The sequence below is a fragment of the Rhinatrema bivittatum genome, chromosome 10 (assembly GCF_901001135.1).
Source record: "Rhinatrema bivittatum chromosome 10, aRhiBiv1.1, whole genome shotgun sequence".
Classification (NCBI taxonomy): domain Eukaryota; kingdom Metazoa; phylum Chordata; class Amphibia; order Gymnophiona; family Rhinatrematidae; genus Rhinatrema; species Rhinatrema bivittatum.
The window spans coordinates 110,768,189-110,783,867 of record NC_042624.1 but is presented as its reverse complement, the minus strand read 5'-3'; the positions used below and the strand labels follow the sequence as shown (position 1 = coordinate 110,783,867).

The 15,679-nt window shown below is 45.5% G+C and overlaps 1 protein-coding gene and 1 long non-coding RNA gene across 10 annotated transcripts in view; one reads left to right on the top strand and one right to left on the bottom strand.

Annotated features, from left to right (window-relative positions):
- Positions 1 to 10,628, bottom strand: part of RAB3B (RAB3B, member RAS oncogene family) — a 97,393-nt gene extending 86,765 nt beyond the window's left edge. For 5 of the 9 annotated variants that reach the window (XM_029618702.1, XM_029618701.1, XM_029618700.1 and 2 more), the window contains exons 1-2: positions 10,563 to 10,619; positions 4,193 to 4,420 (exon numbers count right to left, since the gene is read on the bottom strand). In XM_029618702.1, the coding sequence (XP_029474562.1) occupies positions 4,193 to 4,420; positions 10,563 to 10,580 (246 nt within the window). In that variant the 5' untranslated portion in view covers positions 10,581 to 10,619. Of the gene's footprint in view, positions 1 to 4,192; positions 4,421 to 6,293; positions 6,500 to 9,242; positions 9,491 to 9,923; positions 9,959 to 10,562 lie in introns of those variants that run through there. The other 4 variants (XM_029618706.1, XM_029618707.1, XM_029618705.1 and 1 more) reach the window with 4 other exon arrangements.
- Positions 9,631 to 13,432, top strand: LOC115100306. The gene is made up of 3 exons (XR_003859026.1): positions 9,631 to 9,979; positions 12,820 to 13,154; positions 13,352 to 13,432. It is a non-coding gene; the product is annotated as an uncharacterized LOC115100306 (long non-coding RNA).
- The last annotated feature ends 2,247 nt before the right edge of the window (positions 13,433 to 15,679 follow it).

The following is a 15,679-nucleotide window of genomic DNA, read 5'->3' as shown; positions in this document are numbered from 1 at the left end:
TTATGCTTTGTCCTATTTTCTTCATTTTGTTCCTTTTTCCGTTTTTTGAAATAAGTTTTTTTTGGCTAAAATAGCTTCTTTCATCTCACCTTTTAATCATGCCAAACAGTCATCTGGCCTTCATTCCATCTTTTTTAATTCATGGAATACATCTAGTCTGGTCTTCCAAAATGGTATTTTCAAGCAATGTCCACACATGATGTAATCTCTTAATCTTTGTAGCTGCACCTTTTAGGTTTTTTTTTCTATTTTACTCATTGTATCAGTTTCCCTTTTGAAACTTAAATGCTAGAGCAGAAGATTTACTTAATATCCTCCCTCCAACCATTAAGTCAAATTTGATCATGTTATGATCAGTGTTGCTGAGTGGTCCCTCTACCATTTCCTCCCGCACCAAATCCTGTGTTCCACTAAAAATTAGGTCTAATTAGCTCCCCCTCCCATCAGTCCATGGACCAGCTGCTCCATGAAGCAGTCATTTAGTTCATCGAGAAACCTTACCTCTCGAGCATGTCCTGATGTGACATTTACCCAGTCACTATTTGGATAATCAAAATCTCCCATTGCTACTGGGCTGCCAAATTTGTTAGCTTCCCAAATTTCTGTTAGCATTTCATCATCTGTCTGTTCATTTTGGCCAGGTGGACAGTAGTAAGCCCCATACTATACTCTTCCCTATCACACATGGAATTTCCACCCAGAAAGATTCTCCTGTGGGAGTTTTATCCTGCTATGCCATTCCTAACAAAGTGCTATATCCCTACCAAGTTGATCCTTCCTATCATTGCGATATAGTTTGTACTCTGGTATAGCACTGTCCCATTGGTTATCTTCCTTCTCTGAGATGCCAATTATGTCTACCTCTTCCTGTAGTGCTATATATTCTAACTCTCCCATCTACTTTTTAAGACAGACAGACATTTCAAGGTGGGTTTTTTTTGCTTGTATATGCAACTTTCCTAGAAGTTACCAGGGATAATTTGGATTCTTTTAACACACTCTGTTCTTTACTTATAGGCACATGGGCTACGTTGGCTTTTATTGGAATCACTTTGCTGGGATGCCCTAACACCCGTTTCTGTAGTACCCTTTGAAGATACCTCTTTCCGAATCATGCACTGCTGAGTGACTGTCGGCTTTCCCCCTTGTTCTGGTTTAGAAATGGCTCTCTCCCCCTTTTGAAAGGTTAGTGCCAGCATCCTGATTCCACCCTGGTTAAGGTGGAGCCCATCCTTTCAGACGAGGGCCCCCCCCCCCCTTTCCCAAAATATTGCCCAGTTCCTAACAAAAACTAAAGCCCTCTCCTCTGCCCCGACAACTCAACCATGCACTGAGGTGCCGGAGCTCTGCCTGCCTCTGGGGTCCTGCACGTAGAACTGGGAGCATTTCAGAGAACGCCACCCTGAAGGTCCTGGATTTCAACTTTCTACCCAAGAACCTAAATTTGCCTTCCCGAACCTCCCTCCCTTGTCATTGGTGTCCACATTTACCACGACAGGTGGCTCCTTCCCAGCACTAAGATCATCAAACCCCCCTCTTAAAAAAAAACAAAACACATTAAATGCATTAAGATATCTATTTTTCTTTGGGATTTTTATGTTTCATTCCTTTGGTGATGTATGTATGGAAAGGACAATTATTTAAAAGGGATTTGCATTTACCTGGGTAGAATGCCCTGGTTAAAATGTGTCTCCCTCTCACAACTGCTAAAAACGTGTGCAGATCCATGGTACGCATGCTTTTAGCCAGACTAAAAAAAGAGGTGCTCCCAGGATGATGGCACGAATGGGGCTGTCTAGATTGGGGAAGAATAAAACGCGTGCAGATTTAATCTTCGAATACCATGTATGCCATTTTGCTCCCGATTGGCTGCCCACAGAAAAAGCCAGTGCCAGTACCCGGGGACGCTCTGCACGTGCATATCTTGTAGGAATTTTACTAGCCAGGCAGCCCCGCTTTTGAAAATCTTACTACAAGGTAGGCAGGTATTAAAGAGCACAGCGAATCTCGTCAATACCACGGGCAAGTACAAATCATACACCCCCTTTAATTAACCCTCGCTACGATTATGAATCTTCATAATTCAGGGCCCAGCCGTACCGGTCCTAATCAAAGTCCTGTGCAGGCATCACGTGATGACATGCGTGTGGATGAAAAGAAAAAGCTAGAAAACCAGAAGCCGTAACCCTGATAAAGTGTGCACAAAAGGGGCAGGGGAACTGTAAAAAATAAATAAAATAAAAGGATACATTAGAATAACAAAACGAAAGGAGAACTAAGATAATAAACTATAAAGCAAAAAAGTCACAATTAAATATGCCCAATACATATTACCTTAGCCAAGCAAGTAAATTTAATTTTCAGAAATTTAATGACATTTTGCCACTGGAAATATAACTCTCTCCTTTCTTCCCTCTAACAAGATCTTCTCAATCTGTGAACAAGGCACATCATTTTCTTCTTTTATACTGGTTTGAGAAAACACAGTTAAATGTTATTAGAAACCTGAGCCAGAAACAGGAGGATTTGCTATCCAATGTGATGATAATCACCAGATTCTGTTACTACAAGGCCAGCCTAGGTTTAAGCTGTTGAGCTGGAAAGATTCCCATAAGGATGTAAAGTCTATGGCTTAATCTGGACATCGTCATTAGTCTAGAGATTAAGGGCTAAACTTGAGTACTGATCTATGCACCATCTTCTGGTGCATGGGTGAGGGACAGAAGCCAGCCATACTGAATATACTACAGCATCTTGCAAGCTAATTGTATTATTTCTGAATTTTCCAACTCTCCATCTTTAGGAAATTAATTAATTACTATTTGGCTAAAATAAGTACCATTTATAATCTCTCTTCCTCCTAACAGTTCCCTCCAGCTGAAGAATATGATATATCCCTCCTCTACCCATCCACCTCTTTAAACAATTAAAGTGATTTGAAAGATATTACTGTGCAACTGGGTACCTCCCAACAATAACTTAAAATGTTAGCTACAAATTGATTTTTAGAGGATGCTGCCATCTGACAGCTGAAAGCTGTAGGGTACCCGGCCAGCTGTCAATCACAGCTGGGGCCAACCTTGCTTTAAAGTGCTGGTTCTGTATCGGTTGCTCCTGACCCTCTGGAGCTGTCCTATCAGCACCACACTGAAGGGGCTGTATATTTAGTACTACTAATCATCACTTCTATAGCACTGCTCAGCATTCGCAGAGCTGTACACCACCACCTATATGTTTATGTATATGTGCAACGCACCATTCTGGGGCCAATCACACCGGCAATTGTTCCGTGGATGCTTATAGTTATGTGCCAACCTTCATTAAAAAAAAAAAAAATCCTGCTCCCTTTAAGGGATGGCAAACACTGTGGAAAAAAAAAAAAAAAAGACTATTATCTTAAGATTATCATCTCTACCTTTAATTGGACCAACCTAAAAATACTTTCATGCAATGGTGTTGATTCTGCAAAGAACCCACTTTTCTCTGGGATCAGTACCATTCCCGGCATGCCATGCGGGAGAATGCCACAATTCACGTTGGCCCAGTAAAATATATCACAGCTCACAGAGAAAAGGCCACCAGCCATGAGGATTTCAAACTTGGCTCACTTGCTTTCTTTTTTCTTCTTTTTTACTGCCGTCCCGGGAACCTATTTGTACCCCTCTGGTGCCGTTCTTCCCCTTTCCCTATCAAAAGGCACAGAGTGAGAGAGACAAGGTCCCCGAGAAGCACAAGGAAGAATCTTGCAGGAGTGACCTCACCACTGAAAAGTGCAGGGACGGGGAACATTTGCTTTAAAAACCTGGCAGAGAGGCAGCGAAACAAGAAACTATATGGAGAACATCAGCGAGGACCCAACAGGTCCTCGCCGCCGATCTGCTTTACTGCTGCTCCTCTCCTCCCACATGCTGCCTTGTACATCGGGCGCTGCAACGAGAAGAAGAGCATCCCACTCGTAAGGTGGCTGCACGCTCATTTCTGACACTGTTACACTCTAAAAGCACGTTCTGAACCTCTTTTGATGAAAAACCTGATACAGATTCCAGATCACCATTTTTTATCCTCCACTATTCTAAGACTGCCAGGTCCCTCTGCACGCGCGCCCCCGGCTGCGCGCTGCTGGAGTTTGGTACATTTGCTTTTGCCCGCCAGGACCTTAAGAAGCCACCGGTAAAAGCAGAGGAAGGCATACCCAGATCTGCAGTTTGACCCTCTTCTCGTTCCTGTAGACGGTCTTCACTTTGAAGTCGATGCCCACGGTGCTGACAAAAGCCGGCGTGAAAGTGTCGTCCGCGTAGCGGAAAAGAAAGGAGGTCTTCCCCACGCTGCTGTTGCCAATGATCAGGAGTTTGAACATGTAATCAAAATTCTGGTCCGAAACATCCCTGTGTCCGTATCTGGAATCCGTTACCGAAGCCATCTGAAATTAAAAAAAAAAAAAAAAAAAAAAAGGAGAGGAAAGTAATTTCAGAAGCATGTCAAAAATCGACCCACAGAAGCAGGGGGGGTGAGTGCCGACGGCCTGAGCACGAGGGGGGAGGGGGGACGACGACTCCAGGCGTTCTAAATCCTCGCTTTGCCCTTGCTTCTCTCTGCGACCCTGGAAAAGTACCTTTATTCTGGGTCAGATAACTCATTTGGTAACCACAATTTAAAAAAAAAAAAGGCTGCACTGCAAGGCACTGTCTTTCTACCCTGCACACCCAGCGCCTGTGAAATGCTGTAGACGTTATCATTGTAAAAGATGTGGATCGGGGGAGGGGAGGGGAGGGGGGTGCTTGCCAGCTCTGCTCTGCTTGGTGAGAGATTCTGATTTCATCAGATCATTCGTGCAGGGGCCTCCGGGAGCCCCCTTCCTCAGCCCATCCCTGCTCAATCACACAGGGCCATGGCAGCTGCTGGGTTCTGCCCGTCCTGCTATTTCAGAGCTCATCACTAAATTTCCATCCGCTGCCAGACCTCTGAAACGTTACTTTTCCAGACAGCATGCAGACAGGGATTGATCTCGAGGACAATAGCTGCCGCCTACTACTGCCCAAGGTTATGGAGGGGGGGGGGGGGAATAGCAAGATAGTCACAGTCTCTGACATTATTTAATAACCTCATTAGTAGTTGAAACCCCAAAGTCCAATCATTTTCTGTCATAATTAAGCTGCATTACAGATATATCTGCAGTGCAAGATTAAGGGTCTGATTCATCGAGGTCTCAGTTCCTCAATACAGTACAGATTAATTATCTTCAGCACATATTAAACATTTCTCAGTGTACTGCCTCTGTGTTCTGTTACTGAACTGTCATTACAGTTGAGAAAGCCATTTTAAAGCAAGCTGTTTCCGTTGGGTTGACCTGGCTGTAGCTGCCCCTCTGACCTTTGGATCCTAATCTGGGTTCCGTGCTGCAGACGGCTTCCACGTCCTGCTGGGAACATGGAGAATTCCAGCAGCATCAGCTCTCCCAAAATTTAGCATGCACAAAATAAAGAGAGAATAAAAGGACAAAAGTTCTGGTTTGAAGAACAGCAGCTGTATTTAAGGGCTCAAACATACCACTACCTGACGCTACTGAACCAAAAGTCACACTCATGCTTCTCCTGTCCTCAAAGGACGTCAGTGCACTGACTCCCCATCTGTTTCTTCCTTCTATTTTTTTCTAAACTTTTTGAACAGATTTTTCATTAAGTATCACACATTATAATGGAGGCAAATATATGCCATGCATTTTAACTCTTTATTTAAAGAATATCTCAATGAATAGTCTTTGGGAAGATCCTGTCAACCCAGCAGGTCAGGTGCATCCTGCAACTGGCGTGAGAAGAACTCTTTTAATTCCGAGTTCACCAAATTCCCATTTTTACCAACCCTGATGGCCTGCCTTTTCATGTCCTGGGGAAAACTGGCCAAATTCTAACCACCAGAGGTCAAATGTCAGAGTCTGGGTGCCTAATTTTGGAATTTAGGCTTCTGAAAATTTACTGGGGCTGCCCCTAAAGTTTAGGATCCTGAAAAGGGAGGAGGCTACAGGGCGATGTCAGGGCAAAGAAACAAAGTGAGGAGCTTAGCCCTGATTTTTCAGCACCAGGCCCCTAACTCGGGATGCTAAGTCTGGGCAAATGAATAGCAGGGCCTCCACCTCGATCCCTAAACCTAGGTGAATCAGCTGAAAACTTAGCTCCCTAACTTGTGAGCCTAAATTCAGGGCCTCAGCTTTTTTTTTCTAAATAGCCACCTCTAAGGAGACCGGGTTTAAAAAAAAAAAAAAAAAAAAAAAAAAAAGTTTTTTTAAAATTCTATACCTTCTTGGAAAGAAAAATATAAAAAATATAAATTAAAAGAACAAAAATTTGAAAACAGCACCCCGAGCATTTTAATGTGAACGTTTTGGCAATAGAGTCCTCTGCTTTGCCTGCCCCTCTGGCCTCCTCTTAAAAGTCGACCTGCCCAGCTGTTATGCTCCGTGGGTGGCGGCCGGGCTATATCCTCGGCGGCGTGGGCAGAATGGATGAGAAAGAACAACTAAATCCCGGCTTTGTGTTTGCAACTGGAGGCAAGGTTTATGCTGATGCGAGCCCCCGACACGACAAACCTCATGTTCGTCTGCAGAATAAAACGGAAGAGCAAGTCAGTATAAATATAGCCCTCCATTCCGAAAACAAATTACTAAACAGTGCTAATTATTTATTAGTGAGAGATCGCTGCAGCTACTAACAGTTAGGGCGAGCGTGATCATGACAATTACTACAATGACAGAGAAGGCTTGCTGTGAACACACAATGCCAGGAGTTACTGTCAGAAAGAAGAAGAGTAAGTAGGGTGCACACAGCCAAGAAACTCAGGGCAAGGATCTAAAGTTCAGGAAAAGGAAATGAGCTTGTGCTGAGGAACCTTATTTGCTTATTAAAGTTTCTTAAATCGTTTTATGCAAACGCTCAAAGCGATTTACAAAATGAAATACATAATGATTAAAAATAATAAACATAAAATCAATCAAAAATACACATGCAAGATCACAGCAGACATAAATAAATCAAAATAACCACATACTAACTGGGAAAAACCATTGCTTGAGCTATAGAGGGCATTCGCAAGGCCATTGTTTTGCCCATGTCTGTCTTGGAAGAATATTTGCAACGAAAAATTAGAAGCTGGGGCCAGCCCAGTGGCTGAGCTGGGAAGTGCTGTGCATGTGGAGGGTCCTCAGTTCCATTCCCAAGTCGGATCTTTCGCTCTCCAGGTCAGCAGGGGATGGCTGCAGAGGTAGCACTCATAGCCCCGTGATCATTGCCCAAGGGTGACACCTAGTGGTTTAATGCAGGGCCCATGACGGTACAGTTCCAAAAAGGAGCCCTGGGGCCTGATTATAAAATTGGGGGGAAAGAGTCCCTGGGTAACTGCAAAAGGCGACTCCCAGTACCACATCCCAGCCCTGGTTCTGACTGAGGAGGAGGAAACTGCCAGAGTAAAAAAAAAAAAAACAAACCCATCCTCAGGTTCACTCAGTGCTGGGATCAGAGGAAGCTGCCCTCAATGCTTTCCTGTTGGAGCACAGGTCTGGGACAGCAAATGGGTTTTGGGGGTTTTTTTTGCCTTACAGAATTACTGGCTGCACTTCCAGGGAAGCGTGGCTGTGTCTCGTGGAGATATATGGGGACTCCTGTACCAAATACACTCTGCCAAATTACAACTACACAACATAAGTGTTAAATAACCTGAAGAAAGTTTAAAAAAGTACAAAAACCCTTTTAGGGATAAATTGAATATGCTTACGCTTCCCAGCCTGCAGGTACAAATTTCAAACACAGCTACTGAGAGATTGATAATCCCGAAGGAGGGCAAGGAAGAACATTACCAGGACACCAGCTCCAGTCCACTTTCAAGGAGCAAGCCATCTATAAATGAATATCCGGTGGGAACTGCAGGTGGCAGAGAGAAGATACCTTGGCTTTCTCCATCTGCTGGCCCAGCACAGGAGAGAGGAACAAGGGCCAGGTGCAGCCACCAGAAAGAGAATTCAGGCGGCCTTTATCCACTTCCTCAGCTAGAGGTGCACGACTGAAGGGGGCACTCTCTGCCTCCAGTCCTTCCAAGCTTACCGAAGGAGGAGGGGGAAATTATTCTCCTCCATGTCTGTCCTGCGGTCAAGAAAACAAGGAGGTGCCAGCACTGCCACCAAAGGGAAGAGCAGCAAGGGAAGGAAGCACCTGTCCCAACACCGCAAGAGGGAGAGGAGCGAGGGAGGAGAGGAAGCATTGCCCCAACACCACTACAAGAGAGGGAGAGAGAGGAGAGGAAGCACCTGCCCCAACCCCACTACAAGAGAGAGAGAGAAGGCGAGAGGGGAGAGGGAAGAGAGGGAGTGCCTGCCCCAACCCCACTACAAGAGAGAGAAGGGGATAGGGAAGAAAGAGATCACCTGCCCAACACCACTACGAGGGGGGGGGGAGTGAGGGAGCACCTGCCCCAACCCCACTACAAGAGAGAGAGAGAGAAGGGGAGAGGGAAGAGAGGGAGCGCCTGCCCAACACCACCATAAGAGAGAGAGAGAAAAAGGGAGAGGGAAGAGAGGGAGCACCTGCCCAACACCACTACAAGAGAGAGGAGGAGGTCAGCGAGCATTCAATCATCTGGGTTTGCGCTGTCCGCGCACGATTCCTCTCTTTTTATTTCAGTAAGGGATGTCCTGGGCAGTGCACACAAGTCCCATAGGACTGCAAGGGTGCGGGACGCCCCGCTAAAGGTGGCAGCTGGTCTGCTTTATCCAGTCCTGGAGCTAAAAATCACCCGAAGTTGTCTGATCCTCCTCCATCAATGCCTGGGCTGCTTCCCTCAGCAAAAGGCACGCGCAATCAATCTGACACCGAGCCCGGAATCCAGGAGCAAAAGGCGCGCAAGAAAGTAACTTTACAGAGCGAAGGCAGGCTGGCGGGAAGTGATGGCGGGAAAACAAGGAAGGCAAACATCACAAACACGGGAGAGCAGGTGGCAAGGGAACCGGGGCTCCTTCTGGCCAGGCAGCTAGAAACCGGGAACGCTGGGAGCGCTACAAAGAGGGACGCTGCCATCCTCAGCCCCTGGGGTGGGGCCAGGTGTACAGGAGAGATTTTCCCCAAACTGCTGAGCCCGCCTGCCCCCCCCCCCAAGTAACGGACCGCACCGTTCAGCCCCCTTCCTCCCCGCCCCCGGCGATCAGTAGGGAGGAGGCACCACCGGCCGATAACAGTTGGGGAAAAGTCTCCTTGCTCTACCTTGCCGATGCCTTCTTCTCAGTCTTCTTTTGCAGTTAGCGGAGCCGTAGGCGCGCGCACTCAGTCCTAGGAAATAAGAAGAAGAAGAATAAAAAGCGTGCGAGCAGCCCCGGGGGTCTGAGCCGCGCGTGAAGCCAGACGGTCTCCGGGGGGCGGGGCTTGGCCAGGCCGTGACGCGAGAAGGGGAGGGGCCCGCTGCCATCTCCCCCCCCTTCCTCCGGCAGCCGGTGAGGTCGCTCGGGCTGAGATGCAGAGGGCGGGCGGAGTCCCTGAGAAACCGGTGGCGCTTTTCTAATGAAAGCGTTTCTCTTCTGCCGCCCCCCCCCCCCTCTCCTCTCCAAAATAATAATAAAACCCCCAAAACAGGAGTGCACGAAATGAAGTTAGAACGACACGAATCAAGTGCTGTTTCTGTTTCGGATTGCAGTTGTCGGAAGCAAGCAGATTAGGATCGAGGCTCCCGCTTCCCGTCCGTCTCTTTCTCGGAAAACCAAGATCCCTGGCAATTTTGGTGCCCGCCTTGGGTGCTGACGAGGATGGGGGGCCTCGAAAAACCGTCCGAAGCAGCTGCTTAGAAAAAAAAAGTTACGGCCCGGGGCGCATCCGTATCGCGGTTCTGCGGGGAACTGCGCCCGGTGCAACGTTCCCGGCAAAGCTGGGGCAGGAAGGGTGGCCTCGTACCCCGCCAGCTGGAATGGGAAGAAGATTATGATCCCTCCGTGGGCTTTCCATTTCAGGTGAAACTTCTGGGGCCAGCTTTAATTTTCAGGGAAAAGCAGCACCAAAAAAACCCCTCAATTCATTTAAAAAAAAAAAAAAAAAGGAAAACCTTCTGGAACCTCATTCTTAAAAATGTAGCACTTTGTGGCCAAAAGTCAAACAAGGCTTTTTAAACTAATTTTTGCTTGCATAAATGTTTCTTTTGATTTTTTTTTCCTTTCCTCTATTTGCAAGAAATGAAATCCTCTGGTAAGAGAATCCACATTTCAAACTGCTTACAAACAAGGTTTTCTGCATCCTTTTTTTCTGAACTTTTTTTCTCAAAATTTAATTCTGGCCTTTTGAACTTCTACAGCCCGGGCTCGTACTCGCGCAAACTGTTAACCACCCCCCGAGTCTTTGGAGTGGATTGGAGGTCTCTCCTCGCACACACACACCTTCCCCATTCCAGTAACCACCCCACTGCCTTTTAACCTCCCTAACCCCAGCATCCTTTTCCCCTTCCTCTTACAGCCCCTGCATCCTTTCCCCCTATCCCCTGCATTTTCTCCCCTTCCTCTTGCCTCCAGCATCCTCTGCCTTGCCTTCCCCCTTCCCTACCAGGAAATATTTCTTCATGGAGAGAGGGTGGTTGATGCCTGGAACGCCCTTCTGGAAGAGGTGGTGAGAATGAAAACAGTAAACAAATTCAGATCCCTAACAACTAGAGGTTGGAAATGAAGGATAGATTGCACGGGGTAAACTGCAGGGAGCGGCAATTACCACCCTTAACCAATTAGCCTTTTTGTTACAAGGCGCCCTGGGTGATTGCCCTGCTCACCCTACCCTGCAGCCGGCACTTATAATTACATTTGAATGTACAGAGTGTCTATCCTGGAGTGTTAAGCAGATTGATACCGGGGTATGTACATATTATATTGAAATGGTAGGATGGATCAAAATTGGTGGAGGAGTGGCACTATACGTGAAGGAGGGCACTGAGTCAAACAGGATAAAAATTCTGCAAGAAACAAAATGCAATGTTGAATCTTTATGGTTAGAAATTCCAGGTGAAAAAGGGAATAAAATAGCAGTAGAGGTGTATTACCATCCACATGGCCAGAGTGAACAGACTATGAAATGCTAGAAGAAACTGGAGAAGCTAGCAAAATCAGCAGCACGGTAATAATGGGGGATTTCAATTACCTCAGTATTGACTGGTGAATGTCACATCAGGACACTCTAGAGAGGTAAAGTTCCTAGATGAAATAAATAACCAAGAACCAATAAAATGGAAAACTCTTTTAGACCTAGTACTTAGTAGAACACAGGATTTGCTGCTGGAGGAAACAGTGTTGGAGCCAGCCACTTGGCAATAGTGATCACAACATGATAAAATTTGACTTAATAACTGGAGGGATGGCACTAAAGAAATCTACTGCAACAGCATTTAACTTTCAAAAAGGTGACTGATAAAATGAGGAAAACAGGAAAAACAGAAAGGAGCAACTGCAAAGGTTAAGAGTTTAGCTCAGGCATGGACGTTGTTTAAAAATACCATCTTGGAAGCCCAGATCAGATGTATTCCACGCATTAGAAAAGATGGAAGGAAGGCTAAATGACTACCAGCCCAGTTTTAGCTGCACTAAAATTACCTTAGATACAATAAAGAATTTGGAGCATGGAAAAATGTGGGCTAAGGCCCCATGCAAATTAGTTTTACTGCTGGTATTAGCTCTTGCTTCATATGACGAGAAGTACACTAAAATTTCAGTGGTAAATTACTTAGGTTTTTTAATGCAGATTTTTTACTTGATAGTGGGGATTAAAGTAAACATTAGCGCTAAAATTTAACTTTAGATGTCTAAGGTGAAAGCTGTGTTTGATTGACAGGAGACACACAGACATTGCTGCTTTGCCCATGTGCTCAATTTTGTGGAAAACGTTGCCCATCGTTCCTGCTTTGCTGCAAAAATGGCTTTTTTCTCCTCATGGTGATTTTGTGGCAGGGGTTAACAGGAAAGACACGATGGAGAATTTGTGCAGCTGATGATTCATGCACCACGCACTGATTTCTGCTGAGCTCAAAGGCGATCTTGGACCTCCATGAGGTGCTCCAGACCGATACAGATCCTATGAAAGCTCGTGGCTGCACTGTACCTGGTCTGGTTAAGCTTCCAGGTGCACTGCATTTCATGGCTTCTGGATCCTTCCAGAACACTGGGGGGTGTCATGGAATGTATGGAGCAGTCTACTCTCTCGTCCCTTTAGGCAGGTTCTGCAAACAATAGAAAAGAAGCTCCCTTGGTATATTTCGTATTTTCAGGAGAGGACAGAATGAGAACTGATGAAGCGGGCTATCTGCGGCATTGCTTGCATGCCTAATGTAATGACAGCAAGGTGGCACTTGTTCATTTTGTGGAGCAGGAGGTGACATACCGAAACAGGAAGCATTTTCGCTCCCTAACATCCAGGTGTGAGATGTGAAGTTGATGATCCTCAAAATGGTGACCAAGTTTCCCAGTTGCAGCCATGATTCGTACATCCTGTCACAGTTAGCAATTGGCTTTCATTTTGCAGAAGGAAAATTCGGCAATGGATGGCTGTTGGGTGAGTCATTGTTGTTTCAGTGTTTGGCTGTTTTGGGAGACCTTCTCTCCATTTACCTGGTATGTCATCACTCCTTGTCCTATTATAGTATTTGTTGTTTTCTTATTTTTCCCTTTAGAAAAGTATCCTTAGGACTGTTACAGAAAATATCCTCCTTCTGGCCTGAGATTACTGGAAGCAGCACCCTGGGGGGTCTGATAGGCTCATTAGAGGAATGGTGCTATGACAAAGCACCATTTTAAAACTTTTTTTTTTCTTCTCTACTTAGGAAATGCAGAGTATGGGCGTAAATCTTGGCTGCTCACCCAGTTCCGGCACCATATACGCCATCCGAGAGGAGATTCACACACACATCAACCATATCAATGACAGAAAGGCCATTTGGGGTGCTGAAAAGCTGGTTCCAGAGTATTGACCATACTGGGGGTGCCTTAATGTATTCACTGGATAGGGTAGCAGACATAGCCTTGGCCTGCAGTATGTTGTACAACATAGCACGGCGCTTTGCTGTATCAGAAGAGGTGATGCCTGTCCTGGAGGATCCACCGCTGCCCGCAGCACAGAAGTATGCAGACGAGCCCTCAATGACTGTTTCTCGTGGAAGTATGTTCAACTGTTGAGGGTTGTTGGGTGATGACGGTGAATGGCCTCTGCCCATGTAGGGTAGGAGAATGGTGATAGACCTCCTTCCCAGTGAGATGGAGTGGGGAGGGTTGAAGAGAAGGGCTCAAGTTGCTTTGTGGAAGGCAACTTCAACTGTCAATAATAAATACTTTATTTTGGTTTTTCTTCCTTTGCAGAAAGCAGCTGTCCTTAGCCGAACCCTGGGGTTTCCCTTCCTGTCGCTGGATATATATCTTTTATTAAACTATGTTATCATAATGTTAAATGTACTGTTATTGGATTTACTCACTGATTTCCATTAAGAATGTTTTTACAACTCATAAGAACATTAGAATTGCCATACTGGGGCCATCAAGCCTAGTATCCTGTTTCCAACAGTGGTCGATCCAGGTCACAAGTACCTGGCAGGATCCCAAGCAGTAAATAAATCCCATGCTGCTAATGCCCAGGGATAAGCAGTGGCTTTCCCAAGTCTACCTGGCTAATAATGGTTTATGGACATCTCCTCCAGGAACTTGTCCAAACTCTTAACTAGTCTGTGCTTTTTTAGTCCTGATACGCCCACCCAGACAGTTCCAGGACCTACTAGTGTACTTCCCTGGATTCTCAACAGCATGAGAGCCCAGGACTGTACAATACGGGTCTGGCATAACTAAATGGAAAAATGTAATGTAAAAAAAATCCACACCATTTTAAACAAATCAAGGCAATGTTCATTTGCCTGTTAACATTAAAAATATATTGCCAAGATTTTAAAATGCAAAGAATGTTCCTCATTATTTTCAGATCATAACCATGGAATGAGACATTAAATCCACTATGATCAATAGCTGTCTAATGAAAATTAATTTAAAAAAAAACAAAAAACACACACAGTCACATATCCACTCTGACCAGCCGCTCTCACGACAGTAATAATTTAAAACATTCAGCGGACTGAATCAGAGTTCATTTACGTCAGCAGACGTTCTTACAAACAGCACAGGAGAGCAGGCCTGCAAAGAAGCAGCTGCAGTCACACAAAAACCAATAGTGCTGCTGGGCTACATCAGCTTTGCTCTTTAGGTTCCGAGCGTCTTTTTTTTTTTTTTGCTGGGTTTTGTGTTACTTCGCAAAGTGTCTGGTAATGGAGGGAATCTGTCTCACTGTTACTGAGGTGAATCTGAATTTATTTATTTATTTTTTGCATAGTGAGTGGTAAAGAGAAACATCCTACTTCAGCCAAGCCAACCATTTCAGAGATTACCTTTAGCTAATGCGGTGTGAACGTCTTTTAAACTTATACATTTATGTATTATTACCTGATTGTGTTTGCAGTCTTCCCCAAAAATCACAGGTAATACATTCATCAGACACTGAGGTGATTTCTGAAACATTTATATCATTATATAAACTCGCAAAAAGTGCCCGGTGTTGCTCAGGTTTTCTGGTCTCTAACAGCCTCTGTGAGTGTGCATGGGGGGGAGGGTCGTGTGCCTGAATTTGTGGCTTCCTGTGCCAGTGTGCACGTGTCTGCCTGTGCGTATCTGCCCACCTGTGCGATAGGGCTGTGCTGACAGAGCGTATTATTTTTGCACAGTGCCCTATCGTTCAGGGTGCCACCTAGTGGCCACAGGACAGACATAACAACGTGGCCGACTGATACCAGCCTTATCTACAGAGAGACCACCATTTTCAGTTTTTATGGTCCTTTTATTTTTCTCGAGAATTTATCAGAGTTTATTATGATAAGAAGAAAAACAGGAGAAAAATCAGTGGGGGAAAAAAAAAAAGGCTCGTTACTTTTCTGGGTAAATATTGGAGTTTATTTTGAACGGAAGCCAGGACAATAAAATATTAAGCAGAATCTCCCATCCAGCCATTCCTTATTCCCATCCCTAGTGGAGGCTCCAGACCTCTCCTCCCTCCTTCAGCAGCAGCAGCAGCTTACTGAGGCTCCCTGGCTCTGCACTTCTGCTGAACAGAGCCTGCTTCAAAAGCATTCATGGCACCAGACAGCACACACTTTGGCTGCTTGGGGGGGGGGGGGGGGTGAGGAGGCGGGACTTGAAACATGGGTGAGCACTTGCACTGGTGGGGGGATGGGACTTGAAAACACAGCAGGCGCTCTGGCCCACGCTGCCTTCCAGCAGTGGCTGGAGGCCTTGCAACACTGAATCTGCAGTTCTGAAGCAGTTTCCTAATCAGCCTGAAATGAGGGTGAATATTGGTTTAAACCTTTGGAAAAGTCCAGGAATTTATGGGTGAAAAATTGGTTTAAGCTGAATATGAAGGACCCTATCTATATATATATATATATATATTTTTTTTTTTAATATGCTGTAAAAACACAATTGAATATCTTTCGGGGAGGAGGGGTGGTGAGGAGATCATGATCGTTGAGCTCAATAATCAAAGTCTCTGGGGTTCCTAGGGCCTGAAAGTTAATTGGGGAGGGGGTGTAAGGCTGAAGATTCACCTAGGGTGCCTAATACTCTTGCACTGGCCCTGGGATTAGTTGCAAG